Below are 26589 nucleotides of genomic sequence, written 5' to 3' on the forward strand. Positions count from 1 at the left end.
AATATCACTTAGGTTTTCAATGGAAAATGTGGCTCAGGGAATCTGGGATTTGGCCAGCTGAGTGCAGGGAGGGATGAGAGGTCAGGATAACCTGATAGGATTGTTTCAGAAAGTGTTGAAGTCCAAAGGCCTCTGATACACAGGAGAACCAGCAGGACATCTCCGTTAGCGGTGTCCTGATTGGTTCTGATTGATAATGAAAGCACTGGGCGCTTGGTGGTGTTCACTTCTACATATCATTTTCACATTTCCCAAATAGCTCTTCTGACATGGGAGAGGTCCTGGCCTCCGCTCTGTACCAGGTTCAGGACTCGCAGTGGCATGGTAGAGCCATTAATACTCAGGAAGGAGAAAGGAGACTGAGCCCCGAGGAAAGGACACACCTAGGAAGTGTGAGACATAAATTCAGTCTTCCCCTGGCCTCCCTGAGATGCCAGACACTGCACAAAGGCTGCGCTGTCTGTTGACGCTATCATCCAGGATCCACAATACCACAAGTGTGCAAATTATATGTGCAGACTAGCCTAGGTATCCACTTCACAGAAACCCAGACTTTATGAAATCTTTATTTAAAGTCATTTATCTCTCGCTGCTGCCCTCTTGAACTCTTGAGAGCATTTTTTAATCTGATCCTGGGTCAAACAAATAAAGTGAAATGCCCAACATCCTCATGAAGGTAGCAAAAATACACAGGAGATCGCAAACGCTGGGGCCCAAACCACTAATGTGTGGTATGTGGTTGACACAGCTTGCCTGTTGTATACATTCAGCTTTTCCAATGGTTTGTCATGATTAGTTTGTTTAGCTCTTACAAACCGCCCCGCCTTTTGTGCCGTAAACAAACATCTTCTATATTGTGATGAGTGTCGAGCGATGGTTAGAGCGAAGACTTTAGTCTGATGGCATCAAACAAAAGAAAACAAATGTTTATTGAAGTGGCTATTTAAAGGCGAGGACATGTGGTTACATACCCTTTAAGAGGACAGACATTTGAAAAAAGCCACGGAGGGACCTAGAATCACACACACACACACACACACACATATATAAATAAAAAGCAGGACTGGTGCATATAAAGTATCTTAAGACTCAGGCTCGAAACATGTTTATTCCTGGACATCATATTATGAAGGGTCTATGGGGAGTGACTCACTTGTGGAGCAGCCTCTAGTGGCTGCTTGAGGAACTTCAGTTCTTGGCCATTCCTGGTAATTTCTCAACTCATCTCGGCTCATTCCAGTTTCCAAACGTCTATTTTTAGACAGACGCACACACAAAATAGGACTGTGACTAAAACCCCCCAAAAAATAAACAAAAGTTTAATTTCATTCAGAGGTTTATTCATTGCTTTGACCATGTAACAACTGTTTTTATAAAAGAAATTTTACATGTCGGACAATACAAGGAGATATGCATTTGGTCATTGGATTGAAAATCCAGTCTCTATCAAAATGAACCACAAAAACAAAACAAAACAAAAATCTCCATTCATATAACTTAACAATAAAAAACAAACTATGGTCACCACTTTCTTTGTTTTGACAAAGTCTGTAATAATAATTTATAAGCTTTAATACATACCGCTGCTTCCCATTTGTCAGCATGGTTGTGATAGAGAAAGGCATGTACAGTACCAAAGTCTTGGCTGCAGAGAGCCCTTTGTTTGTACTCATAGTGTGGTTTGTTGATGGCAGGTTGGAACAACAAAGGCAGCTCTGTCTTCTCTTCTCTCTTGTTGTCTCTTCCCGGAGTTTCGTGCGAGGTGTGAGGGTCGCAAGCGGTCCAGAGGTTCAGAGGTGCGATTAGAAACACCCGGCACTACCCCGCAGCTACCCTGCCTGGATCAGGTGTATAAAAAACATGTGTGGAGCCTCACAGCCCCCACTGCATAAGCAAATAGTGCCTGGGGATGGGTTAGTGCGATTCATTTCATTATACGTCCATAGGCACACTAAGAGGATTTTATAGGGTCGTCCTTCATTTCTTTATGTGAAAACACCAAAAAACTGTAAGAACTGAGTGCAGCTTTTTTTTGTTGTTGCACATTCAAGACACATAAAAAGTCACTTTGTGCAGCTTCACTCCCTCTCAAAGTCCTTGACTATAAGCACAGTCTGGTTTGTCAAAAAAAAAACTGCACAATTCATGAAGGAGTGTACATTTTGACACATAAACAGTACCTTGAAGATATACATAAAATTAAAAAGTCAGCTTTCAGCCAACTTCAGTTTGATTGTGAACTTGGCATCGGTCACCATCCTCTTTCTTTCCACTGGATGACGATACAGCTGATCAAAAAAACAAAAAACAAGCAGACATATACAGACTGACAATAACAAATAGTTTGACAAAGAGATAATACTGAAATGTATTTTTGAAGTCAAGAGAAAAAAACAGAAAGCAAGGGGAAGAAAGTTGAACTTTTAAGCCTATCCTCTGGCTCCTTGTAAACAGCAATTTGAATGTAATGCTAAACAGCTGAGAGGGCTGAGGATCAAAAGGCTCCGGGGAGCTGATTTCTTTTCATTTTTTCTGAGTATCTTGTTCTTGAAAAGGCAACACTGTCCACATAAACACTGATAATGCAAAAGCAAAAACATCCCTTTTAGGCCATGGCATTCTTTCGTGTGGATCTGAGTATACACATCTGCTGTCGCTGCGTGTGTGTGAGTGCGTCGTTATTCGGGTCCAGCTGAGCGTTTGTGCACGTTTCAGCAACTGAGATAAGGAAGGAATCCTTCGCTTAAAATCCAAGGCCGAGACGCGGCTGCTTATCGACCTGCTGCCTGCCAGCGAACAAGAGTCCAACTGAGACAAAGCAGCGCACGGCCACAGTCAAAATGAAGGCTTCAGTCTAAACAATGCTTTTGGAGAATTCACGCTGTGCATCTTCTGAGTTCGTCAGTGCCTCTGATGATGAGCTCATTTAGTCCTTAAGGCACATGCTGGAGTTGTTCATTCACAAAGTTCTGAATCATGTCTTAGTTAGAGTTAAAATATTCCTTCACACACACCACAGTCGTATTTGTCTAAAGGCACTTTGGCAAAATAGAAAATAAAGAAGAGGAAATAAAAAAAAACATAAAAAATAAATTAACATTACAAAAGTGTCTGGAAATACTGCACATTGGAAAAGGAAGGCCTCTTTTAAACAAGCAAAAAGAAAGAAGGTTCTCTTTTTGTCTCTCCCTTCCTCCTCACACAGCTCTTTTCATGTCAGTTTATTTGCTGAAACAGGAATGTTTGCTGGGTTGCATAGACGATGACGTTAGTGCTAATATTTCTGCACCAGTGGAACTTTAACAGTCTTGATCTCTGCTATATGGGAAGACTTCTGGATGATGCAGCTGGTGGTCCCGGAGGCGCTGTCCTTCCCCTGCGCCAAGTTGGTCAAGGCCATGGCGGCGTTGATCTCCTTCCAGTATGTCTCGTCTTTGCCCTTCACCTTCTCCTTCTGCGCAGCTCCGACGCCACCGACACTGCTGACGATCGCGCAAACATGCACATGGAAGACCAAAACAGAGAGAGCGTTAGAGGTCATGTAATGAAATGTGAAGGATCTGTTGTTGCTAAGAGAAAGTCCACTTACTTGTCACATTTACTTGATCCATGGTCTGTGGTTTCTGAAAGCACAAGGAGGGAGAACAAGGTTAATTTTGCAGAGTTCTCTGGGGTCAATGAGGATTTATTTGAATCTCAATGGTGAAAACATTCAGGAGGTGTGTGTGTGTGTGTTTGTACTGTGCTGTATGTGTACACTTCATCCTGTGCAAACATGTGTTGCTCTGTTTTCACTCTTTGTACAGACGCTGGACAAAAAAAACTGACGTTTTGCAAGAAGCCGTCAAGAAACAAGGTGACTAATAGGATCGGGTTGAAAGATGTTTCTTACATGACTCATAAACTCCATTCTCTAATATTTTGTTGGAAAACAAATGGACCCGGGCCAACATAATTGAGCTGTCTGAGAAAATCAGATCGAAAATGACTGAGTGTAAAAGATTTTAGTGAGTCAGTGAGAGAAAGATGGATGCCTGCTCTCTCTTGCTCTCTTGTTTTTTCTTCCTCAAATGGGAGCAATCTCTATCTCATATGTAAAACATTAGTAAGGAATAGCAAAGTCATTAAACAATGAAACCAAAACTTCTCTTCAGGGCAACTGTTTACTTCAGCACGAGAGTGTGTGTGTGTGTGTTTGAACCTGCGTTCTGTCTCGGGTCCAGCCTTAGGTGTGTTTTGCCCAGCAGTGAATATGGTGACAGGGGTTTGGCGTTTCACAAGGCGTTAAAAGAGAGCAGAGCATCTGGACTTTGGAGCTGCGCAGCCTCCTTTAAGTTAACTAAACACACAGCTAAGGCCCTGTGAGCTTTTAAGATACTCGGTCTTGACCAGGTAAAGATGACTGGACGACTTAAGAATGTTCAAAAGACTTTCCATTTAGTTCAAAGTTCATCCTTAACAATCGGCGGCATCACAGCCGCGTCAAAAGCTGCTGTTTTAACAAGTCCCTTCCTTGCACCAGTGTTGACGGGCGTTCCTGAACGTCCCCTCCTTCATTGAAGGGTTCTGGAAAAAGGTTGTGCGAGGACACCGTAGTGTTTAGAGACTGAACAGCCAAAACTCCTCCGGCATCAGAGAAAGAACACGAAGGATTTCACCGTTCTGCTTTGTCACCTCTAACCTCGCCAAAGCCCTCCATAGTTTTTCCAAATATCTGGATCAGACTCTCTCCAAGCTGCCATGAGCGCCTAATTATTCCCAACGCCTCGCTTCTTTTCCAAAAGCGTTCCTATGTAGCGTGACCCGTGCTGACAATGCCGGGTTAGCGAGGCTAATGTGGGCCTGATTATGAAGTTTCCTGTAGTTTTCCCGTTCTTTCTGTAATAGGTGTATTCCACAGAGAGAGATATACCTCACTATACTCTCCTGTTGATCGTTCTTAGACTGAAGAAGAGGAGGAATGTGTGAGCACACGTATGAGAGGGAAATGAGGACATGATAACCCAGAAGTACAAAACCACAGGACATTCTTGTCTGGCCCACAACTCCCTGCTGTCCTATCTCTCCCTGCACTGTTATCATGCTTTATCAGCGAGCCTTCATTTTTTTCCTTTATTGATATTCCTCTGCCGGGTCCCTTGTCCTCTGTCCTCTAACTGTTCACCTCCTGCTGCAGCAATTTGCTGTAATCCCTCCCGATCCAGGTACATTCTCATGCAACGCGGCCAAAGCAAATGCTGTTTCCCGTCTGTTTTAATAAAGGTCGACTCTGCGCTGTGTCAAGAATACGTTATTGAGAGCCCCCTGATATTATCCATCTCCTCTTACCCTCCAATTTTTAATCTGTCTCTATTTTTTTTAGCCATTGTTCAAATTTAATTGTGAATACGAAGTAGGTATTTGACTGCGAAGGCATCCCCTCTGCACTCTATCTCCTGATTGTTGCCAGGGCTGCAGAGCAGATCGGTCCTGATTTAAAATATGCTCCATTCTCCATAATCACAGCACTGTAATTACAGGCCAATTACACTGTTCATGTGTTGTTTACGTTCACCCCCGTAAGACATATTAGGTCAGTTTTTAAAGACTGCTCTGTGACAGCAGCAAGGAGGTCGATAGCTCAACATCAAAGACAAAGAAAAGTGTGTGTTTGTGTGCTCTGAAGTCACTGCGGGTGTGAGTCTTTCCATCCATAGATTAAAGTGTTTTCACTGAGTGTGTGTGTGAGACAGCCACTGTCCAGATGTAGAACATACAAAACAGTGTTTTCTAAGATGTGGACACACAGACCTAAACACCACCGTGGCCCCTCGGGAGCCCCAGACCTCAAATTCTACAGAAGCACCACTGCTTGCAAAAAACTCTATTTCCAAAGGCCTCTGCCTAAAACATCTAAAACTCAGATTTTTTAAAACAAAAGCTGTGCCAAAGTCTCAATAAATCGCCAATAAATCACGCAAGACCTTTTTTTTATTATTTTCTCATCTTTTTTTTTTTGTTGTTGTTTTACTACTTTGCTACTGAACACTCAGTCAACCTCGCTGTTGCCTTTGGGCTTCACTGACAGTGGGGTTTCACGGACCGCCAGAGGGGAAAGCTAAGACGTCTGATGGTTTCTGGCGATGTGCTGGAAGTCCAAAAATACTAGCTCACTTAACATCACGGCAGGGTGATGGAGAGAGAGAGAGTGTGAGAGAGAGAGAGAGAAAGAGAAGAGTAAAGAGTAGCCTAAGCAAAACTTAGTGAAAGTGAGGGAAAACAAGCGGGGGCTGACAAATTAGAGAGGGAACGAGTTTCCACCTGTTAAGATGACTGTGGAGGAGCGCGGTTGACTATCATCATTACCATCTGGTGCTGTTGTTAGCAACACACAACAATAAACAAGACGAGCTCTAATGCACAAACCATGGGCTGGGCTGAATTAGGCAGGCAAATAAACACACACACACATACACAGGGTTTTTATGACATCTGAGGCTTTTAGCTGGTGGTCTTATCCAAAGTGACTGAAAGTGTCAATTCTGAGTCACCAAAAATCACATGCTGCCAAAAATAAGTCTTCAGTGGCTTTACAATAATCCACAGAAAACAACACAGTGGAGACGAGGACGTACAGGATTTAAAGGAATAGTTCAACTATTTGGGGGAAACGTAACTTATACTATATGGACATTTGACTGATGAATTATGCTTTAAAAGGTCTTAATCACTCAGGACGCTGCTCTGTTTTCCATACTTTCACTTGCGGGTTGGTTAGGTTTAAGCATAAAAACGACTTGGTTAGGTTTAGGACAATATCATACTTTTAAGGCAAACTTCTTACCATCATTACAAAACAGCAGGCATGCACATATTATTTCGATCACAGGAGGGTTGTGACAAAACCTTTGTTCTGACATCAACCCAAAACAAAGAAATTCTTGGCATATGCTTCATATTTTAGCTCCAAAATATGAGTAGGAGTTCTGTCATTTTGTCCAAAATGTTGACAATTAAATGAGCAATTTAAAAAGTGACACAAAAATGTGATTTTAAGCCCAGTTCACAGATTTTTTTTGGGTTGCCAGGTTGTGAAAAATGTTGCTGGTCTCTCATAAACTCAGAAGTTCTAAGTGATGTTATTTAAACCCAGTGATAGAAGAAAGTTGTTTATCACTGAGTAGTATGATTCTAACCAAAATGAGGAGACGATTCCACCATTGGCTGATGAAGCTGGACACACACACACAGACACACAGACAAATCAATTGTTGAAGTTAGGAAATGAGCTAAGCTGATTTTCTCTGAAGCACCTGATGAGAACCAGAGCAGTGTTGCAGACTCAACAATCTGCTTGCCGCTGACCTGTGCAGCCACAGCACAGATCAGGATGAGAACAGATCAGGCTCTCTGAAGTCTCAGGCTGCTGAGCTCGAGGGCTGATGATGAGTCAGGAGTTACTGTCACTGCCGGCGAGTCACAGACAACAGAAAGCGTCTCAATCTGCAGGCTGTTTTTACCTCCTGCAGCGCCTCATGAGACTCAGCTTACTGGATGCTAAGTCATATATCTATTACTAAATGTGCAGACTTGTGGATTTAAAAGCTTCTGGCCAAAAACACTTGAGGCCACATCTTTGAGTTGGGCCTCGGGAGGTGTGAGATTCTTTTAAGATCCTTCTTTTATGGTGATGTGCTCTTTTTATAATGTCAAGAAGAGTCTGTAAATGAAGTTAGAGATGCTTTGGCACTCCATCGCTTTAAGCGCTGCCAATGCTACTTTTATATCACCCCTCTCCTCTTCTCCTCCTCCTCCTGTCTGTCTCTGATTTTCTCCAAAAAACCAAACTGTCAATTCCACTCTGTTTGCCAAAGACATCATTCATGGTGTGAATTTAATGCGTTTGCCTTGACAACACTTTCATCACTTATAAAAATATTGAATAATTAGCTCTTATACTATTAAAACGAACATACATGCAGGGAAACAGACAGACAGATACTGAGACGCAGCCCAAAAACGACTCGACCATTTGCTTTCTTTCTTTTCTTTCTTTTTTTAAGTTTTCCGTGTCTGCCCGGCAGATGACACACTGGTGTGGCTGCGGTCGGAGCAGATAACCGAGATCCAGCAGTGAGGATTGCCTTGTGTCTTCATGCTAGATGGAGGAATAATAACAGTGTTTCAGATGTTTAAATGCTGCCAGGTTGTCATTGTGTTTACAAGTGCCAGTAAACAGAGTGTAATCAGGGCCCCCAGTAAATCAGCCAAAATGAGAAGAAGTAAATATGTTGTCATGACGAGTGTCTTCTCTGTGTGGGTGGACTGCCACAGCAGGGGTTTCTCTTTTTGGCAGATGATCCTCACAGAAAGATTGAAAAGCAGGAAGAGATGGTATCAGAGGATCACTGAGCTCACGCTGACTTCATGACAACAGGGACGCTCCGCTGATGATTAACAGATGAGCCCCTTATCACTGCTTCGTACAACAGGTACCGAAGAGACAAAACAGCGCCGTCTCTCCTCCGCCAAGCCCTGTCATCACAGCTATCTCCGTAACATCCCGGGGGGGATGAACTGGCTGTTGTTTGCGGTGGACAAAACACACACACGCACATTAGAGGGAAAAAAGAGCAGGAACCACGAGTAAACATTATTCAGATTTTTAAGTGTTTACATGTGCGCAAAAAATAGCCTTTTTTGTCAGGAGCTGGAGGCCAAATGATATGTTTGCGCTGCGCTCACTGCATCATTATGTTGCAATTCCTCACAGTGGTAGTCGAATCGCCTTCTCACACTCTTTGGGGAATTTTTGCATGCATGTGTGTGTGTGTGTGTGTCCTTGCTAGGTCACACCTCTGCTCTCTCATTAAAGCGCTCTCCTCTATCCCGTGGGAACACAATGGGCAGCCCATTGTTCTAGACACGGCCCGGCTTTTAAAATGGAAACAATTTGTGTTTTATACAGAGCCGGGCAGGGTGGCTCGGTTTCCCTGACTAGGCAGGCAGCTGTGTTTTCTGAATCTGATGACCTGATTGTGTGTGTGTGTGTGTGTGTCCCAGAGAGCCTTGGCGTGCCGATGATTTAAAAACGATCAGGTCGAAAGGGCTTATTATTCCAGTTCTATGTTAGGGAGATGCATATAAACAGTGTCTGCGCCCATGTTTGTCTGTTAACACTCGACGGTTAGAACGAACACTCTCAGTCTGCTGCTGTCTTCTCTGTGTGCTTCGTCTCTGTTTAGTGGTCGGAAGCCAACAACCCATCTTCCAATGACAGAGGCTTTCTCTCTCTCTGTTTTTATCCACCTTTCCATTCGCATGAAGCTGCACCACTGCTTAATGCCAGGATTATACCTCCACTCTGCCAACTTCTGGTCGTTCCCACCATCAGACTAGCCACACCCCGAAGGACACTTTAATGTACCTCACAGAAGACCTCGCTTCAGACTGTGTTTATGTAATCTAGTCCGTAGTCCTATTGCCAGAACCACAAGGACTTTATCAGACACCAATCTGCAGTTACACATGATAAAATGACACTGCAAATGTCCAGAGGAAGAAATGCATCATGTTTTACAAAAAGCTGAAATCCTCATATAATGAGCAATAAAAGTAGGAAAAGTCTTTTAAATCTCGTCTGATAAACATGACAAACAAACCTCAGGTCTTTTGAGTCACTGGCATATCACATGGTGAAACTTTAAGTTTAGCTGAAGAAACTATGGGCAAATATGTCACTTTTGCATCCAGCAGCAAAACAAAACATGCTAAAACTGCAGTTCCTAAAATGGCCACTGGAAGCTGGTTCCAAAAGTGAGTCGTTCCTCAGAGAAGGTTGATCCATCTGCATGTATTTGAGCACCTAACTCAACTTCCAAAGTCTGCGCAAGTGTCAATATGTTTCTCTGTGCAGAAAGTTTACAGAAGTTTCATCTGCACTTCTTATGTTAATGAACTATCATAAGCAGAACCAAACACAATAAGGGGTAGGAGCAAAAATATATTTATTTAGTTTGTCATCTGGATGAACCTTCACCTCCGTTTAATCGTTAGTCTCACCCTCTCCCTAAATCCCAGTGCTGAAACAGAGGCTTTACAAAGCGAGGGCCGGCCAGCTGTCCTCACTTTTCAGCCTATCTTTGCGAATAGAAATTCAAGAACAGACAAACAGACACACACGCCCTCCTTTCGTACAACTGCCACCATGCTGTCTTTCTTCTCCCAACAGGCCCCTGCTGAGGAAACTCAACTCTTCATCTGGATGGAACAAGTGCCTCTCTCCTTCCCTCTCCTCCCATCCACACTGATTTCTAAAGCTCAACCTGAACCAAGTGAGTTTTGGCAAAAGCTGCTGCCTTGGAACAACATTCCCAACCCCTCCTCTCTCTCTCTCTCTCTCTCTCTCCCCTTGCCTTTGAAACAGTGGAAAGAGCAAACTGTAGCCAGTCTATCCACATCTCTGGATTCCTAAGACGATCCATCCATCACTGTCCGGGAGTGGCTCATTGTCATCAAGCGGCCCTCGAGCACTGTCTTTCCTGTTGCTTTGTGGCCTACAGTAAATTACGCCGCCGCTCATCAGTCAGTGGGCGAGACATCAAGAGTCTTAAATCAGACACAACAGCCACCGTCCCTCAACAACCCCACTGAATAAATCATCACAGTGGGGTTTCTTTGGAAAAGGAAACAAGAAAGACATTAATGGTAAAGGAAATCCAGTTAAGTAGATCTTGTTAGTCGAAAAAAAGAAAACAGCCATGATAGAAATCTTTCTTTATCATCAGAGACCATCACATCTTTCTACCTTTCTACCTCAAGACAAGAAATCCAAACACTTTTTTTTTTCCACATTAGGATTACTTTTCTTCCATTCACCTGGATGACTCTGGAGCTCTTTAAGTGCTACTAAACGCTCCAGAATTCAATAACTGTCTGGCTCTTACGGTGACCTAATTTGAAAGGCCCTCAGGATCTCAGTGGCTGCTGTCAAACACGGCTGTTTTCATTGAATGGATTTCTAAGAACCCTAAGTGTTAAACAGCAAATGATTTAGAAATAAACCACGAGAATGCTGTAAAATAGTAATAAAAAAACTATTCTAATATTTGTATTGGTTGATAAAAATGCAATAAATAGCATGTTAAAGCTAAAGATGAATAATTAGGCCATTTTGGCGAGTCTAAACACATTTTAATTGTAGTTACGAGACATTGATGTTCCCTTTACAGTGGGTTGTATAAATATGGTGGTCCTCTAAGTATTTTTACATGCATGAAAACCAAAGCTTGGACGTACCCATTAGCATTTGCTATCCTCGTGAATCACTACTGCTAAGTTACAATGTATGCAACGTTTATGACCACAATATACTTGTATACTAGTACTAATGGTGCGTTCACTAGACCTCGGACATTGGAGGTTGGAGCTTGGAATGACATTCTGGTCCAACAAGCCAAAAAGCCTAGAAAACTGTAACATAAGATGCTAATATATTAGCCTAAAAACAGCATATGGTCAAATATATAAAAAGCCCATAGATGTCCATGAATATCTACAAACTATAGCCTATAATCCTACATCTTTCAATACTGATTCACAGAGCAGCCATCGTGGATTTTGAGGTGAGTGGGGGTGAGGTCAACAGCTATTGTTGTTTGACATAAGACAGGTGCAAGTCATATGATGAGCAGCGAAACGTCTTCAAGAAAACTCAATCTTCTCTACGTATTATGACCTGGATGACTGAGAATCTTCATCAACAAGTCACAGAAAAGTTTTCTTTCGTTCCTTCCACTTTTTCAAAGTCGTGGGAATATCTGGATTTCTGAGTTGTTTTGAATGCAGCTTAAGGACTTTGGTAATCCCTTGACTTTGAATCTTGTGCAGACATCAAAATTTGTTCAAAATCTTGCAAATCAAAAAAACTCACTTTAGCATTAGTTAGCAAAATTTAGCATGCACAGTTCAGAAGACGAACATTGCCTCCAAAACTTCTGAAAGTTGGCATTTTTATTGTAAGCAGGCCGATGCTGATTTAGCTCTCAAAGCCATTAGCCTGGCTGTACTCTTGTTTAATGTCATTACCTTAATTTAATAGACGCACGTTTCGAAACGGGCACATAAAAATCTAATCACTGGAAACTTGCTGTTGGCCGCTGACTGCCTCCCAGTTATTGGTGCTTTTCCACATCAATAGATGCATTGGCAAGCTCTAGACATTCACCATCAGGCTACTGTACTCAGCTGTAACCAGAGTCCATAAAGGGGAGAACCTGAGAAAACCTCCCACTGTCAATCTCATGTAAAAGCTCTGAATGAGATCTCAGAGTCCCCGTCCGCAGAAACGTTGGGAGCTGTTTGGCGTATAATGATCTATATGATATCGGACGGGGCGAAATCTGGTACCGAGCAAGAAGAAAAACATTCAGCCAGATTCCTGCCATTTAATATCCCATTAAAGGGTAATTTGGCATGAAACCCCTGGCATGTGTGATGGAATTCTATTGCTCCTTGTGTTCAATGAAATTCCCCACAGGCTTTGAACTGCACTGTGCGCGCATGTGGCTGTTTGTACTGGATGGGTGTGTGCATGTGCTTGTATGAGGCCTATGAATTGTACATGAGCGTGTGTGTGTGTGTGTGTGTGAAGTTTAGTTTTCCACTGGGGTAAATCTACACTCTCCATCTCCTGCCACGTCTGACTGCCCTCTGTAGTCACAGGGGCTCAGGCTGCGGCCACAACAACCAGCAGGGCCATTAAAGGGACTTTTTAAGCCAATGAGACGATGTTTAACAGGCACGCCACTCCTGCTTTGACCAATCACAATTGTTTTACAAGCAGGAATTCGGCACAAGAATGTGCCGAGAGACACCGTTTTGTGTTTGAGCTCATTCTTTCAAGTTCAAATTCTTTTCCTCCCCGTGGACTGAAAATGTCAGACATTTTGTCACTGTCAAAAAGAAAGCGGGGGAACATTCTGAGAACCTAAATCTGATTTATTCTGTCTTTTCCTTGTGTGTTACTGATATAAGTACAGATTTATGTGAAATCTGCTACTCAGGGAATAATTTTTCTCTTATTATAAAAACACAATAAAACTATTTGTAAAAGAGGAATGTGTTCGTTGCAGGAATATCAGGAATGTGCAGCTCACAGGAGGAAAAAAAACTGCAGAGGAAATGATGCAAACCTGAGCTTAAACTTATTTCTCTCCTCGCTCTTTCATTTGCTCTGTCTGCGTCGGCGAGATCAGATGTGGAATTAAAATTTCATTTACTCGACTTTTCTTTGTTTCGTTTCATTGAGCGAGCGATCGGATCGGAGCGCCACACCAGCAGGTGTTCGATCCCATGAGTCAACACCGCCTCTGAGAACTTTCCATGTGTGGATTCAAGAGCTTCTCTTGCATGTAACAGAGTAACACTTCTGTAAGGGTGCCAGAGTCTGAAAAATCCAAGAGGGAGACGTCAACGCCAAGAAATTATATTAACCATAGAGATAAAATAGTTACTCTCTATTAAAAACAGCAGGTCAGCCAGGTGAATTAATCCTTTTTTGGGATTTCGCTTATTAAAATCTGGTAGAGAGGGAGTTATAAGTCTCACTTGGTCTATCCATCTCTTTCTTTCCTTCTCCATCTGTGAGTCTCAGCAGGTGCTTCACTGATGTTCGTTCAGGTCACAGGGTTTTAAGTTTTTCAATCAGGAGGACTGTACCCGTCGCAGTCATTGAAGCATTTCATACAAACCCCGCACACACACACACACACACACGCGCTTACTGCTTCACGCTCAGATAATATGAAACACATTTGTCCATAAGAGACACAATAAAATCCACTCTTCTTTCCACAAAACTCCCCCCCTCCTCATCTTCCGTCACTCCTACACCTTCAAATCCGGCCCCTCCGGGTCCTGTCCATGCTCAGCAGAAAGTGAAAACATTACTGTTGGTTATGAAGTCTGCATGAACAAAGGCTCAGTGTTCTCAGCCGAGGAAGACAGAGCTGACCTTGATTGTTCACAGCTCAGACGAGCCTCCAGCTAAAACTGCTGTGTGTCTCTGTAGCCTGCAGAGTTTTGTGAATCGCACTAAATTTACAGCTGGGAGAACATCAGCATCAATTATGTCACTAGAAAACTTTTCAAGCTGGGTCAGCTGAAAAGTACTTATTTCACTGCTGTTAAAAGAACACAGGAAGTCATTTAACGACAAAGGGTTTTTCTCTCAAACACTACATGCTGGGTGATACACGTTTTAATTAATATATATGTACATGAGCTGCTATAAATGTAGTTGACTGTTTTTACAACAGCATTTGTTTCTATGCACGTCAGGATCATTTTGTAATTCACATGTATCTATTTGTTTCACCTTATAGGGACAGTTCACCCCTAAATCACAGCCCAATGTCAATTCAATCAGTTATATTTAAGGTAAGGCAACAATCAAAATTTCTAAATACGCTTCTGTTAAAGTAAATGTCACATTTTTTAAAGGATTGTTTCCTTGTGGAGAATTCCATTCTCTGCCATTTGTGCCAAAACACAGTCGCAGAGTGGAACACATTACAGAGGAATATGAAAATACTAAACTAGGCAGAGAGAGAGAAGGAAACTAGAGCTTTGACCAGAGCAAAGATAGAGTTTTTCGTCTGGAAGGCAGCAACATGACCACGTCTTCTCTGCAAGGCAGGAAATCGAACCCAGATACCTCCGACTCTGAGGACTGTAAACACTTTAGCGGCACTGATATACAATAAAACTGGCGTCAGGTTTTTTTTAATATTAAAGGTGAAAATCTTCATGCATTTATACATCACACATGCCTGCCGACACAGACACACAGCCCGGCTTGCCTCGCCTCTGCTCTCTCAGCAGGACCTCATGGCAGGATCAAACACATGCCAAACAGTAGCCTGAAAGTGAGCATGTTCCACATGGCCTTGTTGTGTCTGGCCTGGTCAGAGGAGCTGTCTGGGGGGAATTCCATTGGCTGGAACGGGTGAAAAACAGCCTGTGCATGTGTGTGTGTGTAAAGTGACAGTACATGGTTCCTGTCCAGTAAATGGATGAATGTGTGTGTATTGTAAAAACAATGAGCCGCACTTAAATCTAATAAAATGCTTTTTAAGCATCCAGGCGCTCATATCTCTATCTCAATAGTCACGAGAGTCACATTCATCAAAACAAACTCATGCTGAATGAAAGCAGGAGTGTGTGATAGCAGCAGAGATAGAAGAGAGGCAGGAAGACAGGCTGAGAGGCAGACAGTTGGAAATAATGGACCAGCTGCAGGAATTAAAACAAAATGTGTGCAGATGGAGGGGACAAAAAAAAGCACAAAAGTGAAGGATGTCGTGTGTGTGAGAGGGAGACTCTCTAAGGGGAAAGAATGCAAGAAATGTGGCTCCTTACCAGCCCGATAAACAAAGTTCGCCTCAGCCTCGGAGGAGGACGGCGAAAGCAGCTCGTCGTCATACTCGTTGGAGCTGAAGGAGCCGGAGTGGTTCCTCTTGCGGGCGTCCATGACGGCGTTGGCCACCATGACGTGGCGCAGCGAGTCGTTCAGGTAGCGGTGCAACAGGCTGCTCTTGTACTTGGGTGGTGACACGTAGTCCTCGGCCAGTGAGGCGGCCTCGGCAGCTGACCGCAACCCTGCTCCCATACCAATACTCATGCCCATGCCCATACCCATACCCATACCCATACCCATGCCCATGCTCATGCCCATGCCCACCATGGAGGAGCCCTCCTTCTTGATGACACTCTGGTACATGGGTTTGTTGAGCTCCTCGGGGCCATTCTGTGTTCTCTGAGGGTTGTCACCATCTGCAACAGGGGCAAAATCACAAAGATAGTCGAGTAGATGAAGGCGAATTCCATTTATTATCTTGGCTACTTCCTGTTTACATTTTTCTGTTCTCCTTTTGCTTAAAAGAAGTTTAACAAAGCTTTATTGAAGTTAATATAATATGCTAATATGTGCATATTTAATGAAATATTATTAAAATTATGAGGTTTTAAGGATTTTTGCCTACATTTGAGAGCTGATGCTGGACTGAGACAGAAAGCATTAGAAGGAGAAAACTTTTGAAATGTTTGGCTGCTAGACCTACTGCATGCAGACACTGTTAACCAGCTAAGCACTAGTACTAGTAGCTCACTAGGTAGCTGGTAAATTAACAGGCGTTCAACTAAATTACAGCTATTTTTAAAGTTTCAGAGTAAGGTAGACTCTAAATGTTACACTGTGAGCCCTTGAACCTTAATTTTAAGAATGATATAGTATTCCTGTGCATCAGTAAGTTGTCATGCATCAACGCTTAACCCTATACAGTTCATATTTAAGATAATGTGATTTTCATATCTCCGTGAAGTCACCCAAAAATAAATCCAATTGCCATTAATGCACATTGCGGTCATGTAATATTTCCTCAGAAACTATTGTAGCCTACTTCTCCCGCTCCAGCTTCTCCCTTCTGACTCAGGCTCTGATTATTTTAAGCTAATCTTGGAGTCCAAAGAGCGGGGCAGCAAGATTTTAACCTGGCACTCCTGCCCTGCTGCTGGCATCACCTCAAGAAAAGAAAGCCCAGCCAAGAAACTGAGGACGCATTACCAAACCATAACGGATGGCAGTCGATTTCCTCTCCATCAGAAGCAGATTACGCCCCCCCCACCCCCACCCCCCTGTCCCCCTGCAGAAATAAATAATTTCCAGTGTGCTCTGCAGTTGAAGAGATTGAATTAAATCATGGGTCCCTACCTGATGAAAGAACCGGGGGTGAAAGATAAAACACTGTACTGAAAAACCAGATATCCTCTGGCAGGAGGGAAATCAGGGAGAAGTTCAGTCTAGATACTGTCCCTGCCAAGACTGTAATTTTGTAATTTGGGCAGGTTGGACATTTGATTCAGTCTGGGCCAAATCAAAATTATAGCTCTTACATATCAGAAACACATGGAGGTAGTTGCTCTCCTTCCCCCCTGCACTGTCTGACTTTTAAGAAATTAAGAAAATCTCCTCTGCACAAACACATGCGCCCTGTCATTTTGATCCCATGTCAGTGTCCTTTCACACATACACTTGTCAACATTTAAAATAAAGCTTATTTTCACATTTCTATGACAACATGTCTTCTCCAGATCCCAAATGCAGAAAACAGCTCTTGGACATCCAACTGTAGCTACAAAACAAGCTGGACCATTTCAGGACAGTAAGAGGAATGTACACTTGGTCAGTGGGGTCAGATCTAGTCCCATAAATAGTCTCTGGAACAAAAGCATAAGTTTAAAAACATAATGGAGGGCCTTTTAGCACATGGGACAGAAGTGGGAGCAGGCTGCGGATAGCTTTATAACCATAATGTGACAGGGAGAAGAGTCAGGGAGATATACAGAGCCTCCGGTGGTACAGTGGCCTGTGGCAGACACAATGCAAACACCATGCGCACATTCCTGTGTGAGCCGCACGCTCGGGCCTCTCCTCCTCTGAAATTTAATTAGAGATCACTGACACCACAGCGCTCGTCTTCTCAGTTCATTCTTTAACTGCATGAGTGTATACGTTTATTTTTTTAATGCTTCCTGACCATGTTTTCTGTGCTGTCAGGGAGTAGAAAAAAAAGAGGCCGTCTCTCCCTTGAGAATCAGCATGTGTCTGCAGTAAATACACGACTGACAGAGAGCTATTCATTTCCAATTGCAGGCTGGGAGGCAGAGGTTGGCTCAGCGGGGTGTCTTAATGACAGCGTGTCGCAGCCCGCCGGCCTCTGTGTCTCCCTGGCTGGGTCACACACTCGACATTTATATACACCCAGAACATGGTTCTGCACAGCATCAGTCCACATTAGGACGCACACAGAGAGGACCATGGTCTGGCCTTTGGCTCCTTTTCATGTCATAATGCTACATTCTAAATTGTTGAGGACACAAGACGTATGATGTAAGGAAGCTTTCCCAGACACTGCGTACAAAGTTCATCAGGTTCATGTGACCAACTCATAACAGAGGGCTGAGCCATTATGATGTGATATCTCTAAAGTGATCATACATCACACTGATACACTGAGTCAATGGAAAGCTTTCCACTGTGCTTTAATGTAAAACTCTGCCAGTCACACAAATGAAATCACTTTGACATTTAGACTGTAGGATACTATGTGCTCTTATACAGAAACACTTTGATAGACATGCAGACTAATCACAGACATCCTGAGAAGAGGTCAAAGGTCAGAAATTATCAAATAAATATTATTCAGGGATATTAGTGCAAGATCTGTTGAGTTAGGCTGTGTAAGTAAGAGCTAGTGGTAAATTTAATCAGCATATATGCTGCATATATTCTATGCACTCCTCTGCATGTCATACAACAGCATGTATTCTCACAGCTTTCTTGATTCTGCTTGGCTCTAAGGTGCAGGTTAACTTTAGTACAGATGTAATTTGCAGTTCTAAATTAATACCCTTGTATTAAACTGCACTGAGTGTGGAGCTGTGTTTATTTGTGAGACCAGTAAAGAATATAAAAAGACCCTCGGTGAGACGTTTGAGAGGACAGACCGCCAGTGAGTGCTATGCAATGACTGTTCTGCTGAAAACAAAGAGGAAGGACTCAAAAGTCACTGTGACACAGCTGAGTGCATGTGTTGTTTTTGTTTAGGAATATATTAAGAAACCTGAAGTTTCTGTTTGACTGCTGATTATTTAAGGAATTAAATGTATTATCAAACAAAAAACAGTTTTTAGATTCATTATTTGTGTCATTTTTCAACCTAGTCTGGAATCAAGTCACCCATAAAGGCTCTAAAAAGCTGAAAGATGCCACCAACAGCAGGAGGCGGAAGTTATAAGTGTTACTCGGGAGTGTCATGTCCAGTTCTCATTGTTTGTTTCTGTTTACTTTAAACTGTGTTTAAAGTTTTCACTTGCTGTCACTACATGCTAGGATTTAGACAACAAAAATATCTGGTTAGGTTTTGGGAAGGATCATGGTTTCAGTTACAAACCACAGAAAGCTCTACTTTTGGTGTTGCCAGGGTCACAAGTCCTGTCCAACAAAAGGCCAGAAAAAAATGTACAAGTCCCATGTTTTCTGAGCTTTTATTGTGAAACTATTATGCTTGGCACTGTGGACTAACACATTTTTCTGTAACACTGGGGTGCATTTATTTGGTAAGTGGTCACGGTACAGTGTATGTTGTAAATAACACATTGTGTTCCTGTCGTACCTTCTGAGCAGCTGTCGTCACTGCTGATGCTCAGCCTCTCTGCGTTTCCCTGAACGTATTTGTTGTAGAGTTTGATCCTAAGCGCCCAGCTCAGGTCTGGCTGCCTCACTGTGTTCTTCAGTCGTCTCCTAGCATTGGCAAACCAGTTAGATACCTGAGAGGAAGGGAAGGGAAGGGAAAGGGAATACACGGCAAATAGAAACATATGTTATTGTTTTGATTCCAAACTCCTCCACATCCATAGCAAAACAAAGTCTATCCTCTAAGAAAACGTCTGCTCTCTGCCTGCCATCAGTCTCATTCAGAAAAACCAGGAGAGACTGAGGCAAAAGACAGAAACAGAGTCAGGTTGCAGAAAGCGAGCTTTAAGAAACATCCCAGACGCTCCGGAGAGACACCTCAGCGTGCATCTTTTCTGTATCAACGCCATGCAGAAACATTTAACACCCTCCAAACACCGGACAGCCAGCGAACGCAACGTTTCATTAACTAATGTTCCAACCGAGATGTACGTCCCCGGTGCTTATATTGGACTCACACAGCCGCCCTCCAATAATACATTTTTTCCAACACTGTCTTCAAGATGCAATAAAAAAGACACTCGAGCCGCCGCTCTTCCTTTCACTGGGAAGGGAGACCATTAGATGTTATACTAGAATAACTTTTCATGCTCAATAGATTTCAAGCAGCTTATGAAGGGGCTGGGACAGAGGCCTTATGCTAGAGTACTTATTTTTCTGATCCTCTCTTTCTGTATCGTGTTTCTCGTTAACTAAAACCGTCCCACGTCCCTTTGTCTCCTGGCCCAGCTCTGTGGCACACCAAGGGGAAGGCGGCATCTCGTACATGTGGCTTGGACTGGATGGGAGGCCAGGCGACGGCGGAGGTGAAGCCGTGGGACGGAGCTCGCTAATGAGCACTAAAAGAACGACGGCTGTCAAATGGGGTGAGAAGAAAAGAGAGCGAGAGGATGGCACGCCTTCTCAGATGATACCCAGGGAGATGAAAAAAGGCGGCCAAACCGGCTCTCTCACCCGTGTCCTGTCTGCGCTGTATGTGCCGTAGAGGAGACGGCATGCAGGCACGGCGAGGGATTTCAATGGGGATGGAGAGATGGCACCAGATTATTAGCACAAACTCTGAAGAAATAACTCACAACATTTACATGGAAAAACGGGACTGTTTTGCTGAAACATGACAGATTTAGTTGCTTTTTAAACACCTGGTGCCAGGTGGGTGTTTCCAGGGGAAAATGCACAGGAAGTGATGCGTTACTGGCAGCAGTTTGTCTGGACTAAACAGTGGAAGAACTGGGTAGTTCTTAGCCTAAATCAATGGGCAGGCGACGGAATGACTCCCCTCCTAAACACTCATGTGTGAAGTGCTCTGGAGCAAGGCACTTAACCCAACAACTGCTCTCCTGGGTCCATGTGAGCTTTGCCACTGCTTCGTGTGCTCCTGTGTGTATGTGTGTGTCTGTGGATTTTCTGTGTTTAAAAGCATATAGACTGTTACAGTAGGGCTTATATAAATTTAAATAATTGTTTAAATAATTGTTTGATAAAAAAAAATGGCAGAAAATAGTGAGAAATGTCATCACGTGATCCCAGGATTGTTGTTAAATTATTTGTTTATCTGCACAACAATGTAAAATCGCAAAATATTAATATTAAAAAGGGAAGAAATGTCAATAAATTAATACATAGTCAGATATTTTGCATGATATGTGACGTTCGCCCTCATTTTTTGTCAGTTTCCTTTGATCATCTATCTGAGTATTCATACTGAATAAGAAGATTAAAGGCCAATCAAAATAACGGATTCAAAAACTTTAGACCGCAGCTTGATGGAAATTGTAATAAATGATAATTAACCCACCCGTCCCTCACTCACGTTCAAGAAATCTTCCACTGACCTCTGACACTGCTGCTGGTATTTGGGTGTCAGCTTATACACGTGTGAGCGTGTGTGAGGTTGCAAGTGTGTGTGTGTTCGCAGCACAGCATCCCGGTGTCCAACACAAAGCATTCCTCTGCACTCTGCTCGCCCTCACCAAAACAAACAGCTCCATCAGGCCCCCCAAAATGAGAACCAGATTAAGCGCCGTGGCCGACGGCCCGAAAAAAAAAGAAAGACTGTTTCTGAGGCCATATCAGTGACCTTGTCAGCCAGATGATACTGTACACACACAGCTGCACGTGCCACACGCAGAACACACTCCTATTCACTGCTGGGTTTTCCTTGCAGTGGTCAGCTTGTCAGTCGTTAAAGTCGGGTTGTCCACTCGCTGTGTACTCTTGTGTCAGCAGTAGAGGGTGCAATACAACTTAAAGCACACACACAATACCTGCAAACACTACTACAACAGAAGATCAGCGTCTCCCAGCCTCTGGGCTCAATTCCTACCTCAGAGAAATAATAATGTGGTCTATTTTTTCTACATTTGCCTTATATATCTCATATAAATGTGTCTCTAAAACATATAAAACTTTTTTCAAGGGTCAAAAAAAAAAATTAAAGGATGTCTTTTACACGAGTGTAGAATTTAAAAAACAATGATAATATTGTACTAAGAAGGGTCTGGTCATATGCAAAATGTGAAGCTTGTGATATGGTTAAAAAAAGGAAAGCCAACTGCCAGCTGCAGCCTTTGGAAATAAGCAGAAATAAGAATATTCACCACTGCCTGGCTGTTGTAAAATAAACAGATCAAGATGTAAAAACATATTCCTTCTCTGACTCTTAATTGCAAATGCGAGTCAAAATCCAACTTTTCAGACCTGATTAAACAGACTCTCAACCACAGACATCAAATTTCACCTCATAACTTAACGCCAGCCTTCACTGATCACACTCACGCTTGCATGAATACTGAGAAATGCCTCTGTTTTTTTTTTTTTTTTATTCCCTCATGTTTTCTTTGTCGCCTGACCAACGGCTTCAACAACGTCACTTGAAAGCAGGCCTCACCTGGACCAGGGTCATCTGTGAGCCGAGCGCCAGGAGGATTTTCTCTGTCTTGGTCGGGTAAGGGTTGTCTCTGTGCTTGTAGAGCCACTGCTTCAGCGGCCGTGCCATGTCCTGCAGAGCCTGGCGCTTATGCCGGACTTTGCCGCCGCTGGGACGACCCCTGTGAAGACAGAATGGACAGTCGTTGTGTAAATGCACACAGGAAATCTGAAACAATCCATGAGTTATGAGTGAATTAAAATGAAAAAAAAAGGTGGCTAATGTGCCGGTAAACAGTTTGGTCTCCTTGTGAATAGTCTGATATAATCTGATCATAAAAGAGGATCAGGATCACATTGTTTATTGAAAGGAGCCAAACAATGTTATGCAGCTGCAAGTGGAGTGCTAAGTGGAGCGGCATGTTGTCTGAGTCTGTTAGTCATGACACACAAAGTGAATACTCTACACAGTGTGCAATTTTCTCACCCAAAGCACTGCAATTAAGCTAAGAGAAGCTGGATTAAAGGAGGGAGAGACACAGAGACAAGCAAGAGAGAGAAAGAGAAAGAGAGAATAGCTACCCATGCTTTATTTTTTTACTATGTGTCCCACAAACCTCCAGCACATTGCAATGAAACAAACAAAAACACATTTTTACCAGATTATCTTTTCACACCTCAGAGAAGTGGCTCAAGAACAATGTAGCTTTGGTTATAGTCACAGCCAAGCCATCACACAGGGGACTGACAAAAAACACTGAAATTATACTTCTGGTTTCCACTAACAGAGAAAAACATTAGAGCAGGGAATATACCATGAGGTCACAAACATATATCCTTAAGTGGCGATTTTGCATCTCAGCAGTGACCACAGCAACTATAGTAAAAGTATACTATAGTATAGTATATTGTAAAATATCATTAAATCACTATAAATTCACTCCTAAATGAGTTCCCGCTGCTGCCCGGAGCGGTCCCTCTCACCTGTAGCTCCAGGTTTTATGAACCTGTAGATGTCAGTATGGTGCTGTGCTCCGCTGCTCCCTTTATCTCACACTTGAAAAAAGCTCCACCGACTGCAGATGTAACATTTTTCAGTCTAACCTCAAAGTCTGCCTGAGGTTCATGTTCTACCAATATTTTTCTTGTAATTTAGATCGCAATGAACATCCTAAAGAACATTTCATCCATGTTCTGAACTTTTGGTTTTAAACACTTTCCATCTCTCTGACACACACTCACACACATATTTTAATGTTCTTCATTAGTACTGATGCTTCCCCTGAGCAGACGCCTTATAGTCACACACGCTCACATAATACCAGGATCCGTACTGTCACTCCCTTCCCTCCTGGCCCCTCTGATATGTGCCTCATGAACATGCAAATATAAACAAATAATATCAGGGCATTCTTACACCTGCTTTCACACACTAAGAAAAATATATATTTAACAAAAACACTGGTTCCTTATGTGATTGACTAGACCACACAGAGAGCTCAAGGGTGAATTTATTTATTGGAAACAGATGGAGACCTCTATAAGACACGCTACTGAACAGGGCTGACCTACTTATTAATTCTGAGATTAGCTGTGAACACCAACACCTAAATAAAGGATTTTCGTTTTGTGATCCATCACATCCTGCTGCATTAAAGCCAGACTAGCTCCTCTAATTGTTAATTTATCTTCATCTCTTGAACGTTTAGAAGCTTTAAAACATTCAGCTTTGTAAACATTGAAAAATGTCCGATTTTGCGCATAATGCGTAATTACGCACAACAAGAAAATCCGTTTGGTCATTTTATATATAATAATTATTATCATAACTCAAAAATGATCTTGCATATATATTTATATATTTTTTTTTACTACTGTGGCCCAAGAAGTTGCGTCTGCTGTCTTACTTATGCGCACAAGATGGAGAGATAATCACACAGCCCTGATAACAAAACTATCATTGTTGTCCACTCTCTCGCTCTGCTGAGTGAAATAACCGTGAAATAGAGGTATTCCTCATCAGCAACAACCCCCCGGGGGGCTTCCCGGACTGCAGTTAATCCACATCCACACATGCTGACCAGCAGCGTTCAAACATAACGGAATGCTTCACATACCCGCTCCGCCTGTGTCTGATCGCCTGGTTGTCTCTGATGGTCTGGTTGCTGGAGAGGAGGTCTGGATGTTGCCCGTCGATGACTTCTAGGTAATTTCTGCTGCTCATTTCCACCTCCTTTGCTTTCTCCTCAAACAGGACCTGGCTGCTCAGCTTGTTAAACACAATGGTGTTCATCTTTGTGCCAGAAAGTCCACTGATGCGCAAAAAAAATTAAAAATGTATATAAAAAAAGGTCTCCTTGCTTCTGTCACAGTGTCCCGGCGCCTCTCCTGTGGAACAAGTTTACATATTTTACCAAAGCAGCATTTTATATATACTTGACACACTGTGCACGCACAATTTGGTGACATCTGATGAGGATCATAAGAAATAAGTCCACAGTAATCATTGTCATATAATATTATCTAGGATTAATTATAATCCATAGCTTTACTCTGACACGATGTTACCCATGTGGCTGCCCACACATATACACAACATACAGCAGTGCGCATACCGACTGGAGTTAAAGAGGACCATGCGTAACAGCGCTGGTGTAATGCGTCATTTTCATATCGCTTTATCTAAACAATGGACAATATTTGTGCAAACTTTTTACGCACAACAATTCAAAGACGCGCTCGGGCTACGCAAGTCAGATGGAAACACAAATATATTGAAACAACCATTTCTGATCCGCTCAGACAGCAAATCAATCAATCGCGGGGTGAATGTGGGTAAATAACTGAATTTGATTTGTGCGTAATGTTTCCGAGCCGCAATAAAAACTTCACAAGCGTCAACCTCAAATCTGGTTGACAAATTTCCACTCACAATTCTATCTCAGTTTATTTTCAACAAACGAGGATAACAGAATTTACACTGCAGGCTCGGTGGTTTGGGCAGTGGACATTAAATCCTAGTCCTTTTAAAACGTGCGCCTGTAGAATTCTGCTTCAAGCATCTTGGATATTCTACCCTGCCTCCTCCTCTGAGCTGCGCTCGCAGGTCTATAAGTCCTGAATGGTTTATTTTGGTTGGAGAAAACGCAAAATAAACAGGCTTCACAAATGTGTCCCTTCGATTTCAGCTTAGAATGTCTTTGCCGCTTCATATTGGAGCTGTCACAGGAAAATACGCACGGTGCCGTGGTGCAGTGATGTCCACCCAAATAAACAAACTAATTAATTAATATCACGCTGACAACTTCTAATATCAAATCTCTGCGTTACATATTATATGTGGATTTCTACAGGCTGTCAGAATAACGAGCCATGATGCAAGTTCATTCAAAGTTGAGCAGGCTTTAGGTGAGTTTATCCTCCGCTGCATCCCTGCTCTTAACGTGTTAAAGCTGACGTTCATCCCTAAAACAACAATCACTTGTGTCCGCGTGTCTTTTGGTACCTGTTCCGGGTCCCTCCTGAGTCTCTCTGCTGTGTAGAACAATAATCCTGCTTCCAGTCGCCCATTCCCCGCTCACATGTTCCCCTCCTGAGATCCTGAGCTCAAACCACACGGACCGCCGTCTCCTCCTCCGCTTTATCCAGCGGCCTGCGTCGCGCCGCCCGGGACTCTGAATATCTCACCCTGCTCATGTTTCCTAGTACACTGCCCGAGCCTGCGAACATACTGTTGATGGTTTACGCCGGTTCTGGGGCGGAGGCCAGCAGACGGAGGGAGAAGGAGGGGAGGAATCACGCTGCAAAAAGTAGGCTGTCTGAAATCATTGAATCACAGTTTGAAATGTTAGTCAGGGCTCAGTTTAGTAAAAACCCCTCTGGCTGTTTTTAGCCTTTCTATTCAGTGAAATGAGGCTGTTTGCCAATATACGTATTTAAAGTAACCACTCAAGATGTGTGCACAGAATTTAACCCCTGCTCCCTATAGCCCTGCATTACCATTAACAATAAATAATACACTGTAATATTCTAGCACTAGCTAATGTTAGCTTGTTAGCTAGCATGGATTAATTGCTAGCTAATGTAGCAGAGTGAATAAAGCAACTACAATGGCAACCTTTCTACTTGCCAGGATTTTATCATCACAGTAACAGTGAAGTGATGTTACAGCTAACATTAGCATACATGCTTTCTAATGCTACCAAACCTATGGTGTAAATTTCTGACTAGCCAAGAGGGATGCAGCATAGGGTGGTTAGCTAGCTAGCTAGCTACAATTTAGAGATGCAGAACTGATCTAGCATTGTAAGAATGTGTTTGTAGTAAAGCTAATAAAAAGCCTATACCCTAGTTTCTCTGTCATGGTACAACATACACAATATATAAAAAACACAAACACTGTTCAGTGCCTCAAATCGACTCCCAGC

General features: G+C 42.8%; 1 protein-coding gene across 2 annotated transcripts; it reads right to left on the bottom strand.

Annotated features, from left to right (window-relative positions):
* Positions 1-1398: 1398 nt before the first annotated feature.
* Positions 1399-25804, bottom strand: mkxa (mohawk homeobox a). 2 transcript variants are annotated; one of them, XM_028433054.1, is made up of 7 exons: positions 25668-25804; positions 24280-24550; positions 22185-22344; positions 19215-19368; positions 15400-15813; positions 3590-3623; positions 1399-3479 (listed from the first exon to the last, which is right to left on the bottom strand). In XM_028433054.1, the coding sequence occupies exons 2-7, from the start codon at positions 24453-24455 to the stop codon at positions 3275-3277; spliced, it is 1143 nt and encodes a 380-aa protein (XP_028288855.1). In that variant the 5' UTR covers positions 24456-24550; positions 25668-25804; the 3' UTR covers positions 1399-3274. The 2 variants fall into 2 exon arrangements, with proteins under 2 accessions (XP_028288855.1, XP_028288854.1); XM_028433053.1 differs by having other exon boundaries at positions 1399-3482.
* Between the last annotated feature and the right edge of the window lie 785 nt (positions 25805-26589).

Source organism: Parambassis ranga, chromosome 20 (genome assembly GCF_900634625.1).
Source record: "Parambassis ranga chromosome 20, fParRan2.1, whole genome shotgun sequence".
Taxonomy (NCBI): domain Eukaryota; kingdom Metazoa; phylum Chordata; class Actinopteri; family Ambassidae; genus Parambassis; species Parambassis ranga.